The sequence below is a fragment of the Oryctolagus cuniculus genome, chromosome 14 (genome assembly GCF_964237555.1).
Source record: "Oryctolagus cuniculus chromosome 14, mOryCun1.1, whole genome shotgun sequence".
Classification (NCBI taxonomy): domain Eukaryota; kingdom Metazoa; phylum Chordata; class Mammalia; order Lagomorpha; family Leporidae; genus Oryctolagus; species Oryctolagus cuniculus.
The window spans coordinates 17,202,197-17,228,498 of record NC_091445.1 but is presented as its reverse complement, the minus strand read 5'-3'; the positions used below and the strand labels follow the sequence as shown (position 1 = coordinate 17,228,498).

At 37.9% G+C, this 26,302-nt stretch overlaps 1 protein-coding gene across 4 annotated transcripts in view; it reads right to left on the bottom strand.

Annotated features, from left to right (window-relative positions):
- The window catches only part of SLF1 (SMC5-SMC6 complex localization factor 1), an 81,971-nt gene that overhangs the window by 37,659 nt on the left and 18,010 nt on the right, over nt 1–26,302 (bottom strand). For all 4 annotated transcript variants that reach the window (XM_017344601.3, XM_008261942.4, XM_070056465.1 and 1 more), the window contains 4 exons: nt 9,808–9,970; nt 2,497–2,640; nt 1,370–1,507; nt 465–608 (listed from right to left, as the gene is read on the bottom strand). In XM_017344601.3, the coding sequence (XP_017200090.3) occupies nt 465–608; nt 1,370–1,507; nt 2,497–2,640; nt 9,808–9,970 (589 nt within the window). The remainder of the gene's footprint in view (nt 1–464; nt 609–1,369; nt 1,508–2,496; nt 2,641–9,807; nt 9,971–26,302) is intronic.

Here is a 26,302-nt window from a genome sequence, read left to right as displayed (position 1 = left end):
TTAAAAAAATCATCTATTATCTTTCACTTTATGTTTCTGTGTGGGAGCAAACTGTTGAAATCCTTACTTAATGTATACTAAGCTGATCTTCTGTATATTAAGAGAATCGAAAATGAATCTTGATGTGAATGGAAGGGGAGAGGGAGTGGGAAAGGGGAGGGTTGTGGGTGGGAGGGACGGTATGGGGGGGAAGCCATTGTAATCCATAAGTCGTACTTTGGAAATTTATATTCATTAAATAAAAGTTAAAAAACAAAACAAAACAAAACAAAAAAAACCACTTTCCATGTGAACTAAAAGTTAATTCGAACAACATTAACTCTATTATGCCAAACCCAAATGAAGAATTTTTGTAAGTAGGTTCTATTTACATAACAAGTGATCACAAAAATCAGATTCAATACCTAAAATATATTAGAGAAGAGCCCAAAAAATCTGAAATAGCTTAGCTTACAAAGTTTTACCTGATCACTACAATGTATGTGGTTTCTTAAGGTATTTTTAATTTTGTCACGTTTGAGGTCTCTCCTGCAATCATTTTCTTTTTTGCGTTTTTTCCTCAAAGAGTAACTCCGTTGAATATCTCCATCTTTTTTCTTAATTTCCTTCTACATATATTAGATCACAATTAAATCTCAAGATAATGATATGTATTACACATCCAAATAAAATCAAGAAGAATGACTTTACAATATAAGAATACCACACTGAAAAACAAAATTACATACAACAGAGAATCTCATCTACTGTCAGATGAGAGTTAAACTGTCTTGGACAACAGTTCGACATTTCCTAGTATAGGTGTCAATCTTTATTTAATTCCTAGGAATATACCCTCATCTACATACATGACTGAACACATGTACCAAGATAACGTGCCCACTGTTCATTGCCACCAAAACCAACCAAACTCTAAAAACAAAACGAAACTCAAATGTTTATCAGTAATAAAGATGAAACTTATCACATAAACAAATTATAAAATACAATACATTCTAGCAAAAAAAATTTATGACCTACAAAAATATTTATTAGCAGGCAAAACTAAGCAGTATGTTTTTAGGGATACACACAAAGCTATATAATGAAAAGCAGGAATGCAATTAACACAAATTCTAAAATAAAGGCTACTTCTGGTAAGAGGTAAAACAGGGGATTCAGTTGGTAAATGACAAAGCAAAGTTTTAAAAAATTGCTAATGCTGAATTCTTAACCTAACCGGTATATTTTCAAAAGTCTTTTAAAACTGTACATGAAGTTTTTAAACAATACTTTTATACAAATATTTCACAAGAAATTTTATAAATGATGTATTTGGTACATTTAGAAAAGAGCTATAAAATATTATCTTTAATTGTGAAAACTTTACCTGATTTCCATATGTATGCCTTCCTAGGGTATTTCTCATTTTAATAAATTTCAAACCTTTACTGGAGTCTCTGAATTTTTTTTTGTGATGTACAGTCAAAATTGAACTATTATTAACATCATGATTTTCCATTTCTTTCTGCATTTTTGTAAAAATACTTTAGTTAGACCCTGGATTAAATAAAGCTTTAGCACAACCAATTTTGCAGTCACAACAGAAAAATCCACTAAGCAAAGTAGGCTTTATAAAATATACATACAAGATTAAATACAATAAAAGCCCTTAGAATTATAGGTATACTAAGATAAAGAATTTAAATGTTTTAGTTCACAAGGTTTTATAGTACATTTACATATACACTTAACTTTATCAATATGCTTAACTCAAAGTTAAGGGATTTTATAAACAACATTGCACTAATATTTCATTATATTAAGAAATTTAATTAAAAACAAATTTCTATCTGAATTTTATATACATCTTGAGTTATAGAAGGATCCAAATCTCTTCTAAAAGAACTCAAGAGGATGTATATAATTTAACAACTTCCATATCTTCTACAAAATCTTTTTTTCCCATGCTTAGTTCAAACTAAATTTATTTTAATAACTTCATTGATATTTTAATTTCTTGTTGTATTTTACATTTCTTGCTTCTTTACACCGTGGTTTGCTGAGGAACTTTCTGTAGCTCAAAGTCAAAGTCTTTCCAGCTATTTTGTTTCCCATGTTAATCAAAAGAAATTCATGTATTTTTAAAAGTACTGTTCTAGACGAAGTTAAATACTTGAACTTAGATAATGAATTACAAATATACATAGTACACAGGCTAAGACAAATTAAAAGACACATGTTACATTAAACATTCAGAGAATTTTTAAGTCACTGGCATGTGTCAGGAACATATTATACATTAGGAGCTTGTTTCTATATTCTCATATGAATATACATTATTTCAAGAAGAGTCCCAAAACATAGACAAAGGGCAATTCCTAATATGCCAAAGTCTTTAACAAAGACCAGCTTTCTGATCCCAAAATCCATGTCATTTCCATCACCTACTGCTTCTTAAACAACTGTGCAAGGAAAACTAGAAATGTACATGTTTTTAAGACTATAAAATTTTACCTGGGTCCTACAGACGGTTTGTCTTAAGGCATCTGTCATTTCAAGCAATCCCTTATCTTTCCTAAAATCTTTGGTTTTTTCTTGATTATCACGTTTGGTCCAAATAGAATTGCTTTGGGAATCTTCATCATTCTGAATTTCCTTCTGTATGTATAGAAAAATGGTTTAGAAAGTCTACTAACTGTGAGGCAGTATTATTTAATTTCTATGGTATTCAATCTTATCTGTAGTTGTAATTCACTATTTGACCTACTAGTAGGTAAAATGCACCTTCCTGAAACACTGGAAAAAAATTTCAAGAAAAAAAAAATTCATTACAGCAAAGGTCCTGAGTAATAAAGTGAGTTCTGTCTATCTGAAGAAAAGCTAATGCTTGGACAGTCTAGTAACAATAATCCCTTTCTATGAAAAATCAGTAACCAAAATATTTTGTTTAGTTCTTGTCCAAGTTAAAGTTACAGTCTGTATAAAAAATTGTCAGATTATGGACAGATTGTTTCCCAGATTATTTTTCAGTTTTTCACTAAGACTTCTCCCTTGCAAATACACCACAGAGAGAAAAAGAAGGCTAAGTAACAGCTGAATTCACAGCCCCTATTTTACTTAAACAGCAATAAACAATTATCTTCACCTAACTTCATCTCAAATTTCTCTTGTCAAGAAATTCAAATTCCTAAACTACCTATAAATAATTACTTTAAAATACATATGTACCTAAACTTAAAATTCCAGCAGTTTAGTAAGATACAGAGCTGAGCATACAGGTAAAATCATGACAACTCCTCATAGGTATTTTTAACAGCATTCAGAGATTCACTAACTTTATCCAAAGAGAATGTAGAATCATTGTAATTAAGATCAAAGCTGAAATGTGCTAAAGTCTACAGTGTGATCTTTGGTTCTCTTTCACTTATACTGGGCTTTCTATGTTGACATGAGGCCCTTGAGCAGGCTGCAATCCCGCAACTACACAACAACCACTAGACACAGTTGACTGAATTCCTTCTTCAGCAACTCAGAAAAGTGAAATTGACGCATAAGAAAAATAAACATGTTTTTTCTTCCTATTGGGCATCAAAGAAAAAAATTACTCTGAAAATACAAACAATTTTCATTAAGGACAACTTGCAGTGGAAAAAAAACTGAGTTTCTGACTTTAAGTTTCACAGGTAGACATGGAGAATACGTCCCTGATCATCAAGTGATGTCCAAAATACAGGATAAATTCACAGAATGCCAAGTAACATATTATCATTAGCACTATTAGGTAAGACATCCTGTGTTCTAATCTCAAATATATTCACTTTAGGTAACCATTTCAGTCACCATACAGTATATATTGATCTATAAGGATGGACACACATACTGTATTTAAAAATCTGATACATAGGCCGGCACTGAGGCTTACTAGGCTAATCCTCTGCCTGCGGCGCTGGCACCCCAGGTTCTAGTCCTGGTTCAGGGGCCAGGTACTAGTCCCGGTTACTCCTCTTCCAGTCCAGCTCTCTGCTGTGGCCTGGGAGGGCAGCAGACGATGGCCCAAGTACTTGGGAGGAAGCACCCGGCTCCTGGCTTCAGGTAGGCGCAGCTCCGGCCGTGGCGGCCATTAGGGAAGTGCACCAACGGAAGGAAGACCTTTCTGTGTCTCTCTCACTGTCTATAATTTTACCTGTCAAAAAAAAAATCTGATACATAAATTATGGCATCTTGAAGTTTTTAAACAAAATATTCTCATTTTTATACAGGTAAACAAGTTATCAGTAAGTATCTGTCTCAAAATAACACACCAAAAGGCTACTTTTATGAAATACAGTTATTATTTATCTATAAATATTAATTTTTTATTCCTTATATTTTATTCCTTATTTTGGGGTAAGTAGTAGGAATTGTGTTAGGCAACTGTCTCCATTTGTGACACATTAAATAAAGGCCAAACCAATGGATAGAATTATATACCAAAGGATGACTAAAAGCTTATTTACTTAGTAACTTCTGTTAACTGTAGGTACAGAGATGATTATTTGTGGCGATGAGAGCTGATCTGGCTTCTGTTGCAGATGTCTGACTTAGTTTCCTTTCTAGGACTAGGTATAGACATGTTCTGGTCTCCCAGTCCTAATCAGATTTTCAGCTGAGGCATTTCACACACTCCTTGAATAAATTCATGAGACAGGATTATGGGACTCACAAGAAAATGGAAAGTCACAGAAATCAAGTGAAGAGCGAGTTTTCTGAGTCCTCTTTGGTCTTTAATGTTCACTTATACTTTTGATTCTTTTTTTTATACTTTTGATTTTTATTTATCAACATTCTATGATTAATACTAGTTTATGGTTTTGCTTATATCATTAAGCCTATTTTTAGCTATTGAAAGAGAATGGGTTATTGAATAACAGGAAAAACCAATAATATCAAAATAAGGACAGGGAAAGGGAGACTTGAGGGAAAAATAGTGAAATTATTGAGTATTTGGCATAGTAGGCTAATCCTCTACCTGAGCACTGGCATCCCACATGGGTGCTGGTTCATGTTCTGGCTGCTTCTCCTCTGATCCACCTCTCTGCTATGGGAAAGCATGGAAGACGGCCCAAGTGCTTGGGTCCCTGCTTCCATGTGGGAGGCCCGGAAGAAGCTCCTGGCTCCTGGCTTTGGATCCGCTTAGCTAATGACCATTGTGGCCACTTGGGGAGTGAACAAGCAGGTGGAAGACCTCCTTCTCTGTCTGTCTCCGTAACTCTGCCTTTCAAATAAATAAATAAATCTTTAAAAAAAAAAAGAAGAAAAGAAAAAGAAGCTAAGGACTACTAGCCATCAGGCAAATGCAAATGAAAACCACAATGAGGTTTCACCTCATTCCAGTAAGAATGGCTCTCATACAGAAAACAAAGAACAACAAATGCTGGAGAGAATGTGGAGAAAATTGTTCCATAATCTACTGTCGGTAGGGATGAAAATAGTACAGCCATTGTGGAAGACAATATGGAGATACCTCAGAAAGCTGAAAATAGCTCTCCCATACAACCAGCCATCCCATTCCTGGGAATTTACCCAAATGAAATGAAATCATGAAAGAGTGATCTGTACCCCCATGTTTATTGCAGTTCGAGTCACAATAATTACGAAATGGAAGCAACCCAGATGCTGATCAACTGAGACTGGATAAATAAAATGTGGTATACATACACTATGGAATATTACTCAGGTATAAGAATGAAATCCTGTCTTTCTTAAATGGATGTAACTGGAAACCATTATACTCAATGAAAAAAGCCAGTCCCCAAAAGACAAATACCACATGTTTTCCCTGATCTGTGGTAACTAATAGAGTACAAAACATGTAATATATATTAGTGAAACTGACATTTTGAGAATTGACTGTTTATAGCCCCTGTCTCCGCTGTTGTGGAACAGTGTTTTTTCTTTTTCCTTTCTTTTTGTTGAGTTCTTTACTTAGTGGAGGCTTAATCTTATGATTATAAAATAAACTAAAAGTATGTCATCGTAAAAATTCAAAGACAGGAGGGGCCGGTGCTGTGGCATAGAAAATAAAGCCTTTGCCTGCAGTGCTGGCATTGCACATGGGCGCCAGGTCGAGTCTCAGCTGCTCTACTTCTGATCCAGCTCTCTGCTATGGCCTGAGAAAGCAGCAGATGATAAACTCAAGACCTTGGAACCCTGCACCCGTGTGGGAGACCAAGAAGAAGCTCCTAACTCCTGGCTTCAGATCGGCTCAGCTGTGGCTGATGCAGCCATTTGGGGAATGAACCAGCTGATGGAAGACTTTTCTCTCTCTCTCTGCCTCTGTGCAACTTGGAATTTCAAGTAAATAATAAATAAATCTTTAAACAAAAAAATAGGAGGAGGGAGGGCGGGAAGTATCACTATGCTCCTAAGTCTGTATATATGAAATTTATCATCTTATATAATTAAAAAATTATTAAAAAAGACAAAAATATATTAGTTAAGAGTAGTTTTAATAATTCTCACAATAAGCAAAGCAGTGTTAAGTGTCAGTATGTATAAAGAGAAACTAAGGCTCAGGATAAATGACTTCCCCATGATCAAGGAACTAGTAAATCATACGCCTGGGTCACAAGTTAATTTATCTGTCTCTAAAAGTCTGTATTTTTTTTTTTTTTCAGTTACTCCTAGTACCTTCCCAGAAGATTTGTGATTCATTTTATTTTCTCTCTTAATGTAGAGTCAAAAGAAGTTTAAGTAGCCCTAAGTATCCCTTCCCTTTTTGTTAAGGAATCCTGCACTTGAAACATAATTTAACCAATGCAGAATCCACACTGAAGTGAAATTAACAGTTTCTGCATTCTTTCACCATCACTAAAAAGTAAGCAGTTTGAGGTCTGACATGTGGTCTTACACATTTTCACGTCCCTAGGACGGTAAGTAGTACACCAAATCTTCAATAAACCTGAACCAAATAGATTCCTCAGAAGCTTTCCAAAAAGTATAAGTAGGTTAAACAAAACTTTTAAAAAGCAAATTTTCACTATTACTGTTAACCAGTCATTCTGCATGACATTTTTTCTTAGACTCTAATTCAGAATCTATTTAATGATGACTGTAATAAGTTCTCTGAAGTGGTAGAAGAAAAATCAGATACTGAAATGACGTTAACTTTCTAATTTCTCCTCAGAAGCAATCAGCAAATGCCTTCCATATCTAGATTGGTTATGAACTCCCAGCTGTCTGATCAAGAACTTCTAGAACAGTGTATATCTAGATTATCTGCTACTTCTGGCTGAGAAGCCATTGTTGCCCTCACTACTGCACCAGATGAATTTGGATACTGTCACATTACTGCAAAATAAGGCCAAGGTTATTGCCTATAATACAGTGTTTTAACCATTTCTTTCCAAAGAAAAGTGAAAATTCAGGCACCTTTACTAATCAAGCCAAGAATGGCTTTCATTCTATTGACAACACAAAATAAATGATTCAAAGAGGTCTGCCAGCTAGACGTTTTCAGTTTCAAATTTACAAAACCAACTCAGACTAACTTACCACAGCAATCTCATTGTGGTTCAATGCCAGATCAGGCTTCAGTGCTGGTTAATTTAGCAACTTCAGTGGTGGTAAGGGTCCAGATTCCATCTCTACACTCTGCTATCATAGGGCTGGCTTCATTCTAAGCTACTTCTCCCCACGGCCAAGTTTGCTTGTGGTAATTCAGGTTATACTCTTCCTTGTTCACACCATCAGTGACTTTCTTTTCAGAGTGAGTAAGAAACTTCCTAGAAGTTCTTAGCTACCTATTTATGTTCCATTGGTCAGAACCAGTTCACTTGCTTCTTTCCAGACCAATCATTCTCAAGGACAATGAGATTATGCATAGTTGAAGCTGATCTATTTTTTGAACTAATATCAAACTTCCATTCTACATTGCTCTTACTAGGGAAAGGTAATTATAGAATGACACATTACATCTAAGAAGATGCTAAGGTCATAACTTCTCTTGGAGATTAACACAATTATGTTGAGAACTCATTTTCCAGGCTTACGTGAGATAACAGGAATATGACTATGGAAAATACATGATCCTTGATGCCAAGGAGCTTTTGGTGTAGAAGGGGAAAGACATTCAGCATTCAATCAGTCATCTAATTACTTGTAACTGTAGAGTAATATGAAGCAAAGTAACACCATGAGAGCAATTACAGATGATGCTAGCATAACAGGAGGTCAAGAAAGCTTCCTTCAACAGTCGACAACCTAACAGGAACCTGAAGGAGGAGCAGAAAGCAGATGGTACAGAGGGTGAAGGAATAGTAGGGGAAACTTTTTCAGGCACAGAAAACATCTAAGACATTAAGGTAGGAAGTAGCACAGATTGTATAAGAAACTGGGTAGGTGGTTTTATTATACCACAGTGAACATGGAATAAACTAGGCTATTAAACAGCTGAAAAGGGAGGAGTGACAGGAACCCTGTAGGAACTGTTAAGCAACATTAGAGATTTAGGAATTGATCATAAGGGCAGTTTGAGGCCACTGAACAAAAATTTTAATTAGGAGAGTGAGAGCAACAGAATTGTTTCAGACAGAATTTGGGCTGCTCTTCCTCAAAATATATACCAGAATATACTAGAGAAGCAAAAGGTAATGACAATTAGAAAATGATTAAGAGTGAAACGGTGAAACAAAAAGAGAAAAACTGTCCAGAAAGACAGTGAACTCAGTATGATGTTAGTGCAGAAGCGGAGTGGTGTGATTTAAGAGCTATTTGAGATAAAAATCAGTAAGACTAGTTGACAAGATGTGAAGACTTTGGGAGAGGAGGTTTCAAGGGTGATTCCAAGTCCCTGACATAAAGTATCAGATTAAAGAAGCTGGCATCTATTGAGATTAAAAAAAAAAAAAACAAAACACTGAAGGAGATGATCTTTCCTAGATCAAGGTTGTTTTGGACTTCTGAAGTTTCTCTTCTACCCTGAGTGACTCTCCTTATAAATTTTTCTTTGTTAATCTGCTAAGGAATTTTTCTCTAGGGTTTGATTCCCATTTAAACAGCTAGAGGAGTGGTATTTACACCAAATGGAAGGGGAGGTAAGGGAACAGGAAAGAAAATTACTTCTAATCCCTTCAAAATAGCTCTTCCTCCTGAGGGAAAATAACTCCAATGTTCTCATATGATACTACATATCCCACTGCTATTTTATTTATATTGACATTAAAATGCTCAAAATTATTTTCTATTTTTTTATCATAAAGCACAGACAACAAAAGTAGAAACTCAAAAAGATAGCAAATTTTATACTTAAAATCAAGCTTCATCTCAATAAGTATTTTTGAATATTTAAGTATCAAAGCAATTGCCCTTGAAAATACACCATTTAATTATTTCCAGTTAACATATTTTCACAGTGTAACACATAATCTTAATACATACAGTCAGCCCTCCATATCTACATATTCTGTATCCATGGGTTTCACAACTGAGAATTCCACCAACCACAGATGGAAAACAGAGTTAGGCCTACTATGGTGTGTCTGTACTGAGCATGCCCAGGATTTTTCTTCTTGTCACTAGTCTCTAAACAAAAGGTAAAACAACTATATAGCTGCTACATTGCATTAGGTATTTAAAGTAATCTAGAGATGATTTAAAGTCCACGGGAGGATGTGCACAGATTATATGCAAATACTACTTAATTTTATGGAAGGGATTTGTTGACCATCTGCAGATTTTGGAATCCTGGACTCAATCCTCTGAGGGTACCGAGGGATGACTGTGTTTCGAGACACTGATACTTCATAAAACAAACATTTAAACATGCCCAGTACTTATTTTACTTACCTCTAAAAGAAAATCCCCTAGATACTGAATTGGATAAAATGGAGCCTTAAAGTTATCTTTTTCTTTCTCAGCACTGATTCTTGCATTACTGGCAATCACGTGAGTTATTCCACTTGGTGAACTTTTTGGCAAAATGACATCTGCCTTTCCAGCCTCCAAAACTCTAAATAAAAATGTAAATAGTATAGGATATTTTAGAAAAATTGAGTATATTTAGTCAAATAATTTAAATCAATTACTTTTCAAGAATTAGAGTGGAATTTTCTACAAGGAAGTTAATTCTTTTGGGCTACTGAGGCTCATGAAGAGCAATTAACCCAGTAAAATTTTGAGGTACAAGTCGCTGAGAAAAGATGTTTAAGAAATGTAATATTGTTTTTACTTATCCATTGTTTAACATAAGATAAGCTTTCATGAAGCAATAATACTAAAGTAGTCTCTACACAAATGTCATACCAGCAAGACAAAAGAACAATGAAGAAAGTTAAAGGAAGCAGCTATCCAGGAAGACAGCACATCTCCAAGAAAATCAGTGGCCAGTTGTTAAACCTTTAAAAGTTAGCTTTTTTGGGGCCGGCGCTGTGGAATAGAAGGTTAAGCCTCCACCTGCAGTGCTGGCATCCCATGCAGGCACTGCTTGGAGTCCTGGCTGCTCTACTTCCTACCCAGCTCTTTGTAATGTCCCTGGGAAAGCAAAGAAGATGACCCAAGTGTTTGGGCCCTGCACACACATGGGAATACTGGAAGAAGCTTCTACCTTGGGCCCCGGCCATTGTGGCCATTTGAGGAGTGAACCAGGGGACGGAAGATCTCTAACTCTGCCTTTTGAATAAATATATTTCATATATAGATTTTTTAAAAGAAATTGGAAACCAAGCAAAATTAGCACAGTACTGTAGAAAACTAGGAGTCCCTAACACATGGAAGCCTGTGCTCACAAGTTCTCTGTGACAAATCTCCATTAGTACTCATGGAAATGACTGGGGCAGATCAGGATAACAGAGGAAGCACTCCCTGGTAGCAAAGTTGGGTCCGTGAGTTTGGCTGCCACTAAGGGATAGATATGAGATCAGACCCACTTCCCTGGGCCTTTCTATCACAGATAGTAAAAACCTTAAATCATTCGGCTAAGGAGGAGAAAATTTTCTGCCTTCAGACTCAGGAAAAGATGCACCGCAAGTCTCAGAAGGGTGGAAGTAAAACCTATCTGCCTCTAGGGTGAGGAGAGGAAAAATTCTGAAAAAGATTGGTTGTTTCTAAATAAGGGATAGAGTTAAAAATCTCTGCCCTGAAGCAGGGATAGGAATGCCACAAAGGCCCAGTATCTTGAATTAACGCCCAGCAGAGATCTAATTTGTAGAGAAAGGCTGGAAACTAGCTCTTGTCTAAGACCCTAACCACAGATTGAAGACGGAATTTGACTTCCAGGGATATTGAGACATAAATACTAAGAAAGTTTGAAGCTCACAGAGCAATCACAAAGAATGCTTAAGATTGAATCCTGTCTAGTAGAACTAAGAATATACTCATTCACACAACTGGCCTAGAAATTAGGGAGAACAGAGAGAAGAGTAAGAAGAGAGTTCTTCTGTGACCTAGTAGTGCAATGACTCCTGAAAGCTGAGGGTAGAGCAAGAACACTGATGAAAAACCCTCTAGCACCCAAGGCCCCAGATCAAGCATAAAAAATTGGAGCCCAGGCCGGCGCCGTGGCTCAATAGGCTAATCCTCCACTTTGTAGCGCCGGCACACCGGGTTCTAGTCCCGGTTGGGGCGCCGGATTCTGTCCCAGTTGCCCCTCTTCCAGGCCAGCTCTCTGCTGTGGCCCTGGTGTGCAGTGGAGGATGGCCCAAGTGCTTGGGCCCTGCACCCCATGGGAGACCAGGAGGAACACCTGGCTCCTGCCTTCGGATCAGCGCGGTGTGCCGGCTGGGGTGGCCATTGGAGGGTGAACCAACGGCAAAAGGAAGACCTTTCTCTCTCTCTCTCACTGTCCACTCTGTCAAAAAAAATAAAAAAAGAAAAAAAAAATTGGAGCCCAGTGATGTAAAATGAAGTGAAAGAATAAAGATGTCAAAAGCATTATAAACACAGCCCAGGCCACGAGAATTAACCCAACTGCACATAATAACTGCTGTGCAGAAGACTCATTTTTGGATATAAATACTGTTTGCCTCAAATCTACTGTTCTTGTTCATGTGATGTCTGACACACTAATAAAAAAAATATGACACAGCAACACACACACAACAAAAATACTGCAGAGAACTGAGGATTTAATAGCACAGAGTGAATAATGATCAACTGGTGAAATTATCAGTAAATGACATAAAATAACTGAGACTGGGGGGTGGGCATTGTGGTCCAGCAGGTTAAGCAGCCCTTTTTTTTTTTAATCTTTTTTTTTAACTTTTATTTAATAAATATAAATTTCCAAAGTACAGTTTATGAATTACAATGGCTCCCCACCATAAGTTCTTTTTTTTTTTATTTAATAAATGTGAGTTTACAAAGTGCAACTTTTGTATTGTTGTGGCTCCCCCCCCCCCAACCTCCCTCCCTCCCGAGGTCCTCTCCTCTCGCACTCCCTCTCCCATCCCGCCCTTCATCGAGTTTCATTTTCAATCACCTTCATATACAGAAGATCAAGTTAAGCAGCCTTTTGGCATGCCCTCGTTTTGTATCAGAGTGCTGGGTTCAAGTCCTGGCTACTCCATGCCAGAAGCTGAGTCAGCTTTCTGCTAAGAATGTAACAGGGACAGAGTGGATGATGGCCCAAGTACTTGGGTTCTTGCTACACACATGGGACACTTGGAGAGTACTGGCTTCCTGGCTTTGGTCTGCTATAGCAAAGGCTACTATGGACATTTGGGGAGTAAACCAAGGGATGGAAGACTGCTTTCTATCTCTGTGTCACTCTTTCATTCAAACAAATCTTAAAAATCTAACTGTGACCAACATAAAGAATATAATGGAAAAGGTGGACAAAAGCACGAGTGATGGGAACTTTAGCAAAGAGTACAATGGACAATACAGAAATTAAGGGAACTACATTGAGGAATTTTTTGACAGGCTTATCAGCAGACTGGACAAAACAGAAAAAAGAATTATTGACCTTGAAGATAAGTCAACAGACATTATTCAAATAGAAATACATTTTTTTTTGGTAAAATAGAGTGTGCAACAACTGTGGAATGAAATAGTGTAACAAACATTCAATGGATTTCCAGAAAAACCAAAGACAATACATACTTGAAAAAGATAGTCTTCTCATTTGTGAATTTCCTATTCAAATTTTTTGTTTAGTTTTACTGTATCTTCTTTTTCTTATTTATCTGTAGAATTTTTTATATTATAGATACAATATTTTGTTTACTATGTTGTAACTATCTTTTGATATGTTGCTTATCTTAATTTTTGATCATACATGACTTTTACTAATTTTGAAATGTACATTATAATGTGTCTTCTGACTGATCAGAAAAGTATATCAATAAATCTTGTTTCAGTTCAAAAAAAAAACAAAAAAAAGATAGTGACTAAGAATCCTCTGTAATTAATAAAAGACAAAACAACAACAATAAATGGCCAAGACATTCAGAGAACCCTAGAAAAATGAAATCAACAATATACATATAATAAAAGGTCAGCAGAAAACCATCAAGGAAACCAGGGAAAAAGAAATTAAACAGAGAAAGAAGGAATGCAATGGCAGCTGACTTTTCATCAGAACTATGTAAGACAGAAGATAGTGGAACAGAATTTTTAATTAATGAAAGTAAAATAACTCATAATTCTACAACCAGTAAAAATATCCTCCCAGAATGAACGGTTTCTCAAATAAAAGATGAAATTAACCACTGCCAGGCAGACCTGCACAAGAAGCACTAAATGAAGTTCTTAAGCCAAAGGAATATAGTATCTACATGAAGAAACAAACAGTGCTAGAAAATAATAAAAATGAAGTCAGATAGTAGACGTATGTAATTATTTTTAATCACTTTAAAAATAATTGCCAAATGTTAAGTATTACCAATGTATTTGGGGGTTTACAGTATATCCAGAGGTCAAAAATAAAACACAGGACAGGAGGAACAAATGAAGTATACTCTTGTAAGGATTTCTAACTCTGCAAAATGGTGTAAGATTAGACTATGATCAGTTAGAGATGTGTAATATAAACAATAGTGACCACAAACAATAAGAGAGAGATACAACCTTATGTGGAGAAAAAAGGAAATCACTGAAAAATACTCAGAGCATAGGGCTGGTACCGTGACACAGTAGGTTAAGAAGCTGCTATTTGTGACACCAGCATCCCATATCAGAGCCCTGGTTCAAATCCTGTTTGCTCTGCTTTGGATCCAGCTCCTTACTAATGTGCCTGCAAAGGAAGTAGAAGATGACAAGTATCTGTGCCCATGCCACCCACATGGGAGACCTGGATGGAGTTCTAAGCTCCTGACTTTATCATCCTGGCCCAGTTCTGGCTGTTTTGGGCATTTGGGGAGTCAAGCAGTACACAGAAGAACTCTTTCTCTGTCTTCCTGTCAACTCTGCCTTTTAAATAAATTTTTTTAAAAGAATTATTTATTTTTATTTGAAAGTCAGAGTTACACAGAGAGAGGAGAGGCAGAGACAGAGAGGTCTTACATCTGATGGTTCACTCCCCAAATGGTCGAAACGGCCGAAGCTACGCCGATCTGAAGCCAGAAGCCAGGAGCCAGGAGCTTCTTCTGGGTCTCCCACACTGGTGCAGGGGCCCAAGGACTTGGACCATCTTCTACTGCTTTCCCTGGCCATAGCAGAGAGCTGGAATGGAAGTGGAGCAGCCGGGTCCCTAACTAGGGCCCATATGGGATGCTGGTGCTTCAGGCCAGGGCATTAACCTGCTGCGCCACAGTGCCAGCCCTGTCAAATAAATCTTAAAAGAAAAAAAAAATTCAAGGCAGGCATTTGATCTAGTAGTTAAATTGCTGGTTGGGATATCTACATTCTACACTGATGTGCTTGGGCTTGAGTCCAGCCCCACTCCTTATTTTACCTTCACACTCTGCACATGCTGGATGGCAACACGTGATAGTTCAAGTGGCTGGGTCCCTGACACCTGTGTGGGAGTCTGGGATTGAGTTCCCAGCTCCCAGTCTGAGCCCTGGTCCAGTAGTATAACCATTAAATGACAGTGCTCTCTTTCTCCTCCCTGGACTTCTGTGTGTGTGTGTGTGTATGTATATACATCTCCAGGAAAAACAAAAGCACATTAAACAGCACTAGTGCAGCCTCAAAGCCCATCTCCAGATCTTTCTAGGGAGGAGTAAGTCCAATACAGCGAATCAGCCAGGATGCAGGCTAGCTCTTCAACACTCATAAATTAAGTAATACTGTACTCAACTCAGTCTCAAAGCTTATCACATAATGCCTAAACAGGGAGGCAAACCTCAAACACACATTTCTCCTGAGCATACCAGTAGTTCATAATCTAAACCATCCTGAGTGCTCTCTTTCTTTCCATCTCCTGATCTCTCTTTCTCTCTCTCGTTCTGTCTCTGGATCTCTCTCTTACACTCTCCTTCTCTCTCTTTTTCCTCTCTGCCCCTTCCCTCTGGTCTGTCAGGTTTCCCCCAGCAAACCCTTTCCCTTACTCAGGGGTTTGTGTGTCTTGTGGTGGCCTTACATTGGTTCCGCGACTCGGATCCAGGCTCCCCTAATGACTTTGCTCTCCCTTTGGGGATCTCTGAGCTACCTTGGGGTCCTGGATTTCTGCCAGTGACAAAACACACCCCCACAACTCCTTCCATGCCACTCAACACTCCGCAATCTCCATCCACATACTGGCCTTCCAAATTCTGAGGAGGTGATAATGGAACGAATCGAGGCCTTCAGCAACAAGGCGGTCAACTAGGTGCTGCTACAGGGATGTACTCGGCTCCCCACCCAGGAGACAGCAGCTTGGGATATCGTCCCATGCCAGCGGAAAGCGTCTCGTCACCCCATGTCAGCAGGAAGTAGCTCTAGGGACATCATCGTCCCTCTACCTTTCCTGGACTTTGGGGCTAATGTAATCCCATACAACTCTTGCTTTACAGAAGACAAAGTGGGAGAATGTTGGTGGAATGGAGCAGTCTTGTCTGTGGTGTGATCTACATCCTGACATTGTCCTGGGCTCTAGCCCTGGCTGCAATTGCTGGAGGTCAGATGGCCACATGACCGAACCACCAGTGTCAGCTGCACTCTGATCCTGATGGGATTTGCTACTCCTACTTCCTTGCTCCCCTCCCCCTGTCACCCAGGACAGGGTTTTAAGAGGACCTGTTCCTGAACACGTGGTTCTCCTTCTCTCCATCTCCTGATCTCTCTCTCTCTCTCTCTGGATCTCTCTCTTACATTCTCCTTTCCTCTCTATTCCCTCTTTGGCCCTTCCATCCCATCTACAGGGTCTCCCCAAATGGACCCTTTCCCTTAAAAAAACACCAATTCTACTTAACCTCAGAGTCCAGCCTACAAACCTGTGTAACTGCAGATGTCAAGTAATGGTACTACTACCTGGGCAAGGAAAACCCTGGCAACCAGCCTAATCAGAGGTGACTGCAGAACAGAGCCAGCAAACTCTTCCTATCCCCAGAATCAGAACAAAGGCAGCAGCCCAGCTGTACCCTCAAGAACAGCCTAGACTACCTAGTGAAGATCTACCTGTGCCAAAGAACACCTATAAAAGACTTGAGATGTGACTGTCTTCTCAAATACACAGACACCAATACACAGATACATGGAATCAATCAGAAAAGCCTGATAGTTCTAAAATAAATAAAGGACAAAAACTGGCACTAAAATAATAAAGCTCTTAATCAAGCACAAGAATAAAAGGATGGGGTGGGCACTGTGGCACAGCAGGTTAAATCACTGCTTGGGATGCTGGCATCCTGTATCAGCTTGTGGGTTCAAACCCCAGCTAGTCTGCTTCCAAACCAGCTCCCTGTTAATGTGCCTGGGAAGCAGAAGACGAATGTCTAAGTACTTCAGCCGCTGTCACCCATATGGGAGACCTGGATGGTATGTATTCAGGCTCCTGAGCCCCAATTGTTGTAGACATTTGGGGAGTGAACCAGTGGAGAGAGGTGGCTGATTCAAACCAATTTCTCCAAAACAAAACCCACAACCTCGCTGAGAGAGACTGGATGCCATTTTAAATAAGACTACAACCCGGGAAGCCCACAGGCACACACAAAACAGCCCACTGAGACGGGGCACCTGAACACTGCACTGTTTTGTGGCGGCAGGCATTAAGCCAGTGACTGTAGTGTGATCCAGGAAGTGGCTAGGCAACCACCAGAAACAAAGCAGTGCCTGCACCAGCAGCATCTGAGGGAACATTAGGTGCGGAGACCTTGGGGCTTAGGTTGCTACATGAAAAGCAGCAGGGCATAAGCTGGGAATCCTTACCCTGAAAACTTGCCCCGCCCTAGGATACTGACCAGAGCCCCAAGACCACACCTCCTCTCACTGAAAGGGCAGATATTCCAACACGCCGAAGCATAGATGTCCCCTCCCCCCGGAAAAAAAGTCAACAGAAGAAAAACATTAAAATCCAACTCAAAGAATGCCAAAACATAAGAATTGAAATTCAAATAAGAATAAGGAAGTCACCATGAACTCCCCAGAAGAACACAACATATCAATATTAGAATGTGAAGATGAAGAGATCGAGGAAATGCCAGAAACGGAATTTAGAAAATCAACGATTAAAAAAAAAAGCAAATCCACAAACTGAAGAAAACTATACAAGACATGAATGAAAATTTTGCCGAGTAAATCAAAAATATAAAGAGAAATCAAAATGAAATTCTAGAAATGAAGAACACAATGGATCAAATAAAAAATGCAATGGAAAGTCTTAACAGCAGACTTGATGAGGCAGAAGAAAGAATATCCAACCCAGAAGACAAATCTTTGGAAATCTTCCAGTCAGACAGAAAAAAATATAAAAAAAAAAAAGAAAGAAAGAAACAAGAAGAAAACTTGAAAACAGTGTTGGAGACCTATGGTATACTATCAAATGATCAAACATACAAATCTTAGGAGTACCTGAAGGAGTAGAAAGAAGAGAATAGAATAGAAAGCACACACAGTGAAATAATTACAGAAAACTTCCCAAATTTGGAGAGAGGGATGTTCAAATACAGGAAGCACACAGAACCCCTAACAGACATGACCAGAAAATATCCTCACAATGACATACTGAGGTATGTCTCCACAATAAAACATAAAGAAAAGATTCTAAAATGGGCATGAGAAAAATGCCACATTACTTTCAGAGGATTGCTGATTCGACTCACAGCTGACTTCTCATCAAAAACCCTACAGGCTAGAAGGGAATGGCAAGATACAGTCCAAGACTTAAAAGAAAAAAACATTTATGGATGAAGGTGAAATAAAGACTTAAAGATTTTCCATTACAATTCGAAAGAATTTGTCAACACTCCTCTGGCCCTACTGAAGATGCTTAAAGATGTGCTACACACAGAAAGATAGCCATCATTATGAAAGAATAAGAAGGCAGAAAAAACACCAATAGAAGTACAAAAGAAATCCAAAGTAAACAACAGGAATAATTGTAGAAAAATGGTAGGGCCAAGTTGTTACTTATCAATAGTCACCTTGAATGTAAACGGCCTCAACTCTCCAGTTAAAAGTAACAGAAGTGACCATCAAAGAAGGTTGTACTTTTCTCTTAAGGGAAGAGAGAACTTCCACTTTGCTTATGGCCTTGTCTAAATACTGAAGGGGTTTGTGGACTCAAAAGCCTTCCATAGCCTAGGCAGCTCATGACAAGAACCTTGGGTGATCACTGACATCATACATGAGTGTTAATTGTTAAACTTACAACAGGAGTCACTGTGAACTAACTACCCATGCAGAACCTCTGTCCTCAAGAGTGGTATTATGCCAGTTAATAGTAATACTTGTTCTCAAGGATTTACTTTGTTTTAGTGTATTAAGTGGAGGATATTCTCTTGTCTCATAAGTTTCAGGTAAGCCTAAATGCCCAACACCACTGCATGTCTTCTTAGGTGCTTCTTTGATTAATGATAAAACTTGTTCTCAAAAAAAAAATTTAAAAAAAATAAGAAAGGAAGCAGGAAAAGGGTAGGAGTGAGGGAGGAAGGGAATATGGGGTGGCAAGTGTCATTATGTACTTAAAACTGAATGCATGAGATACATGAAATTTTTTCCATTTATACAAATAAAAAAATTTAAACAAAAACAAGAATTAAACATTGCCTAGAGCTATCACAGTTACCATCAGAAATCACCATGGCTATATATGCTGTGTTGTACGTAAGAAAATAATTTAGTTTGCCAGTTTATTTGAATAATGATATTAAAAATTGTAGTCAGGGCTGACATTGTGGACTTGTGAGAAAAGTCACTGCCTGCGATGCTGGCATCCAATTTGGGTAATGGTTCGAGTCCCAGCTGTTCCTCCTCTCTATCCAACTCCCCGCTAATGTACCTGGGAAAGCAGTGGAGGATGACCCAAGCGCTGGGCCCCTGCACTGATGTGGGAGACCCAGAAAAAGCTCCTGGCTCCTGGCCATTGCAACTATTTGTGCAGTGAAACAGTGGATGGAAGATTCGTCTCTTTCTGTCTCTTCCCCTCTCTAACTCCACCTTTCCAGTAAGTAAAATGAATCTTTTAAAAAATGTAGTCAGGAAGCTTGGATTATTGTTCTGATTCTGACACCTGTTTGTCTTTTAAACTTTGTACTTAGCTTTTTCATATGTAAAGTGGAGCTCATATGACTATATTAATTAATTGTGAGGTTCAAAATGAAATAAATAGGTATGTATACAAAAATCTTTTAAGGTAGAATGATATAAACATATATTCATATAAATATTATATATTTATATAATATATTTACATAATATAAATATTATATATTTGCCAGGACAACATAGAAACTAATTAATCAAACATGATTACTTGATCACACACACACAAAAATTTTAATACCTGAGTTGAAGAAAATATAAACAAAGTATAAAATTTAGAGATGAAGCATATAATAACTTAACTGAAAAATCAAAGAGAAAGCTTAAACACCAAATTCAACAAGAAGGGTCAGTGAGTTCAAAGAATAACACTAGAAACTATCGAATTACAGGAGCAAAAAGAAAGCCTATAGAAACTGTGAGACAGCATCAAGAAACCCAATTTTTGCATAAAAGGCATTACATCAGCACAGTGAGAAAAGGGGCCAGAAATAATAAAGAAATAATAGGGGGCCAGCACTGGGTTGAGTCCCAGCTGCTCTACTCCCTATCCAATCTCTGCTATGGCCTGGGAAAGCAGCAGAAGTTGGCCTAAGTCCTTCGGCCCCTGCACCCGTGTGAGAGAGCTGGAAGAAGCTCCAGACTCTGGAACCACCCAGCTCTGGCTGGTGCAGTCATTTGGGGAGTAAACCAGCAGATGAAAGGTATCTCTCTCCCTCCCCCACTCCCCACCCCTCTCTCTTCTTGCGTGTGTGTGTGTGTGTGTGTGTGTGTGTCTCCCCTCCCTCCCTACTTCTCTCTCCCCGTGCCTCTCTGTAACTCTGCCTTTCAAGCAAATAAATAAATCATAAAAAAAAAAAGTGGTGAGAACTTCCCAAACTAGAGGGAAGATGCCAAGATAAAGTTCTGAAGGTGGAGTTACAGAGGCAGAGGCAAAGAGAGATCTTCCCTCCAGTGGTTCACTCCTCAAAAGGCCACTACAGCCAGCACTTGGTGGATCCAGAGCTAGGAGCCAGGAATCCCCACAGGGTCTCCTATGCGGGTGCAGGGGCCCAAGGACATGGGCCATCTTCTACTGCTTTCCCAGGCCATAGCAGAGAGCTAAGTAGGAAGTAGAGCAGCCAGGTCTTGAACAGGCACCCGTATGGGATGCCGGCGCTGCAGATGGCTGCTTTACCTACTATATCACAGTGCCAGCAACCAAAGACACATATAGAACATTCCATTCAAAAGCAAAAGAACACATGTTCCTCAAGTACACAAAGGAAATTCTCCAAGATCATACGTTAGGTCACAAAGGTAGTCTGATCAAATTTAAAAGAACTGAAATCTTATCACTATAATTTCTAACCTCAATCATATTAAATTAGAAATTAGTATCAGGAAAATATCACAAATAAGTAGAAATTAAACACACTCTCGAATAGCTAATGGTTCAAATAAGTCAACAGAGTAATGAAAAAAACCTGGGAAAAATAATGAAATTACAAGATACCAAAATTTAAGGGATGGTGCTGCGGTTGTGTCATAGCGGGTAAAGCCACTGCCACCAGTGATGCTAGCATTCCATATAGGCACTGGTTTGTGTCCCAGCTACTCCACTCCAGTTCCCTGCTATTGGCCTGGGAAAAGCATCGGAAGAGGGCCCAAGTGTTTGGGTCCTCGTCATCCACACGGGAGACCTGGATCATGTTTCTGGCTCCTGGCTCTGGCCTGGCCCCAATGCTAGCTGCTGCAGCTATCTGGGGAGTGAATCAGCAGATTGAAGATCTTTGTCTCTTCAATTTTCTGTATAACTCTGAGTTTCAAATAAACAAGTAAATCTTTAAAAAAAAATTTAAGGAAGGTAGCAGAAACTGCCTATGAGAGAAATTTATAATAAATGCCTAAATCAAAGAACTGGGTAAGAATTTGGTACAATAGTTAAGATGTCACTTGGGATGACCATGTCCCATGGACAATCAAAAGAGAACATGCAATAAAGAGAAAAAGAATGAAGAAGAATGAAGAAAACTCATAGGATGTATGGAATTGTATCAAAGGAGCAAATATTTAGGTAATTGGAGTTCAAGAGGTAGTACAGGGAAATAAAGGAATAGACAGCTTATTCACAGAAATCAAAGCATGAAACTCTATTCACGTAGATGGTCAAAGGTAGCCAATAAAATTCAACTCAAATAAAAACTACCCAGAGACATTTTATAAGCAATCTCTCAAAGATCAAAGATACAGAAAGGACCTTGAAAGCAGTAGAAGAAAAAAATAAGTCAGATGCATGTGAGGGAATGTTAATACATCAGATATATGTAAGGGAATTCTATTACATCTACCTTCAGACTTCTCAGCAGAAAACCTGCAGACCAGAGAGCATAGGAGGCTACAGTCAAACTGTTAAAGGGAAAAACTGTCAACCAAGAATGCAGTGCCCAACAAAGCCATCACTCAGAAACGAAGAAGAGATAAAGATTTTCCCAAACAAAAAAAAAAGCTGAGAATTTTTCACCACCAGACTTGTCTTACAGTCAACCAAAGACAATGTAAACATACACAAATTCAGAATACTCAAATACTATAATCTTGGTGTGCAAAGCACTTACACACTCAGTACAAAGATTAAATGACTAAACTACTTGGGCCGGAGCAGTGGTGCAGTGGGTTAACGCTCTGGCCTGAAGCGCCGGCATCCCATATGGGCGCAGGTTCGAGACCCGGCTGCTCCACTTTTGATCCAGCTCTCTGCTATAGCCTGGGAAAGTAGAAGACGGCCCAAGTACTTGGGCTCCTGCACCCACATGGGAGACCTGGAGGAAGCTCCTGGCTACAGACTGGCGCAGCTCTGGCCGTTGCGGCCAATTGGGAAGTGAACCTTCAGATGGAAGACCTCTCTCTCTGTCTCTCTCTGCCTCCCCTCTCTCTCTGTGTAACTCTGACTTTCAAATACATAAATAAATCTTAAAAAAAAAAAAAGACAAAACTACTAAAAATGGTAATAATTTGTTATAGGACAGAGATATAAATGATGTATATTGTGAAGTTTAAAGTACAGACTTTTTTCTTTAATCAAAGTTTATTTTTTATCAGTTTAAAATAACCTGTTATGATAGAAAAATTTTTGTAAGCCTTATTGATAACAAAAACCTCTTGCTTATACACTGAAAAAAAAAAAAAAAAACCCAAGGCATCAAGCATACTACTAAAAAAATCACAAAGAAAGATAGTGAGACAAAGAAAAGATTTACAAAACTACTAGAAAATCCATAAAATGCCACTAGTAAGTCTCCATATATTAATAATTACACTGACAATAAAAGGATAAAATTTTCCCGTTAACAGACATCTAGTGGCTGAATGTATAAAAATCGAATACTTTGGCTGTATGCTCCTACAAGAGAATCACTTCACCTTTAACAACATGCAGATTCAAAGTGAAGGATGAAAAAAAACATTCATTCAAATGTTAACAAAAAGAGAACAGGAGCAGTTACACATATATCAGATTAAACAAACTTTAAATAAAAAAGTAAAAATACAAAGGTTAATATACAATGATAAAGGGGCCCACACAGTAAAATGATATAAAAACTATACCTATATATGCACCTAATATTGGAGCACCCCAATATGTAATAGACTGCAACATAATATTGGTAGGGGCAACACCCTGATTTCAGCAATGGACAAGCATGAAAACATAAATTCAACAGATACATATAGAATTAAAACTATGCTCTTCAGCAAATCTATCTATTTTGACATATATAGAACATCCCATACAACAGATACATAATACATATTCTACTCAAGTGTATATGGCACATTATCCAGGACAGATCATATGTTAGGCTACAAAATAAGGCTTAACAAAATTAAAAAAATATCAAAGTCATATTAATTATCTTTTAAAATTATATTTATTCATTTATTTTATTTATTTGAAAGGATGACAGAGAAAGAGAGGCACAAAGACAGCCACAGTGGTTTATTCTCCACAAACACACTCAACAGACATGGCTAGGCTGAAGCTGAGAGCAGAGAACATGACCCAGGATAGAGACAAAGGGCTACACATATACTGTTCATTGAGATGTAAATTAGTACAGCAATTTTGGAAAACAGTATAGAGTTTCTTCAAAAAACTGAAAATAGAACATTTGACCCAACAATCAATCCCACTACTGGGTATATATCCAAAGGATATGAAGTCAGTATATTAGAAATATCTGTACTATCTTGTTTAGTACAACACTACTAATAATAGCCAAGATAAGGGATCAACTTAAGCATATATCAATAGATGAATGGATAAAGAAAATGTGGCATATATACATAATGGAATACTATTCAAATTAAAAAAAACAAATCTTGCCATCTGTGACAACATGGAGGAACCTGGGGAATATTATGTAAAGTGAAATGAGCCAGGTAGAGAAAGATAAATATTGCCTGATCTCACTTGTATATGGAATCTAACAAAAACAGATCTCAAAGAAGTAGAAAGAATGTTTGTTAACAGAGCCTTGGTTGATTAGCAGGGAGGACAGGATAGGGAAATGTTAGTCAAAGGTAATATTACAGTTAAATAGGAAGAATATACATACTTTTAATGTGCCTGGGACAGATAAATATATAAAAGGAAATCACACATAAGTAACCACTGGGAGCCAGAGATGTGGGGAGCAAGGGGAGAAAATAAGCGCGTATGAATCAGGGGGAAGAAATAAGCAATGACTACTAATGGTTATAGAATTCCTTTCCATGTAATAACAACATTCTACATTGAATGTGGTGATAGGAGACCAACTCTGATAATTTTAAGAACTACTGGATTTTACACTTTAAATGGATTAATTACATGAGATGTGAACCTTATCTCAATGTCTTTTTGAAAAACATAAATGCAGTAATAAAAATAAAAACAATGGAGAAAATCAATGAAATCAAAACAATAATTAAACTTCACTATCTACTTGTTCTTCATTATGCTATAGGAACACAACTAATTTTTTATACAGTGTATCTTCCTAAATTCACTAACGAGTTCTAGAAGCTCTTCTTCTAGTTTTCAGTATATAACCCTATCTTTTGGAAATAAAGTCAATTCCCAATCCCACCCCACTCCAACATTAGACCTAAATTCTTTCTTTCATCATACTACACTGGCTAATACATATAGTAAAATGCTTAACAGAAATGGAGATAATGAGTATCTCTGCCAAACTAGAAGGAAAAATATAAAAATATTAAGTAGAGACAGCAATGTGGTACAACTCAGTTCTGAGTATCAGTTACTTCACTTCTGATCCAGCTCCCTGCTAATGTGCTTGGGAAAGTGGCAGAAGATGACTCAAGTACTTGGGCCCCTGCTAACCACATGGGAGACCCAGATGGAGTTCCAGGCTCTAGGTTTCAGCCTGAGCTAGCTCTTGCCATTCAGTCATCTGAAAACTGAACCAACAGATGGAAGATCTTCTCTCTCCCTCTTTCTCTATAACTCTCCCTTTTAAACAAATAAATAAACCTTAAAAAAAGAAAAAACTGAAGAACTTAAAAAATGATATTGTTTAGTTGTTTTCATAGATGGAGATAGAAAAACAATGTATTAAAATGGATAATACAGTGTAATTTATCTCAAGAATACAAGTTTGGCTTGACAATTAAGAACTGGTCAATACTACTAATCATATAAACAGAATAAATAAAAGATAATTATCTCAACAGATGCATATAAAAACTTCCAGAGCAACCTATTTGAAATGGCACCCTCAAACATCAAATACCTAGTTACGAACAAATTTTGTCCAAGAATTCTGTAAGACAGAATATTCATGACAGAAATGAAAAGCGTACTTGGAGAAAAACACAATCCAGTAACAGGAAGACTCAATCTTGTTCCTATAATTCTCTTCAATTTAATCTGTAGATGAAATGTAATCGAAATCAAATTCCCAGCACACTATTTTACAGAAATTGACAAGATGATTCTAAAATGTACACAAGGAAATCTAAGCATCCAGAATCGCCAGAAACAATTCTGAAAAGGATAAAGCAGGAGGACTCACTCTGCCTATTTCAAGACTTACTATAAAGTTACAGAAATCGAAACTGTTTGGTGTTGGTATAAGGTAGATATACAGGGGTCAGCGCTGTGGCATAGAAGGGTAAGCCTCCATCTGTGCGCTGGCATCCCATATGGGCAATGGGTCATGTCCTAGCTGTTCCTCTTCTGATTCAGCTCTCTGGTTATGGCCTGGGAAAGCAGTGGAAGAAGGTTCATGTGCTTGGGCCCCTGCACCCATGTGGGAGACCTGGAAGAACTCCTGGCTCCTGGCTTCAGATTGGCTGAGCATCAGCCATTGTGGCCATTTGGGGAGTGAGCCAGTGGATGGAAGATCTGTCTCTTCCTCGATCTGTAACTCTACCTCTTAAATAAATTAGTTTAAAAAATAAAAATAAGTAGACATATAGATCAGTGGCACCAAACACTAAGTCCAGAATTAGATCATGCACATGGCTCAACAAGAAGGCCAGGTAACTGCATAAATTGCCACTGGGAATATAAAATGGTACTAATGTGGAAAATAATTTGGCATTTTTCTAATAAACATACAATTGTCACCTGAGCTGGCAATTCTTTCCTAGATATTATCTAAGAGAAATGAAAACATGTGTACATGAACACCTGGATAGAAATGTTCATTGCAGGTTTATTTACAGTAACAAA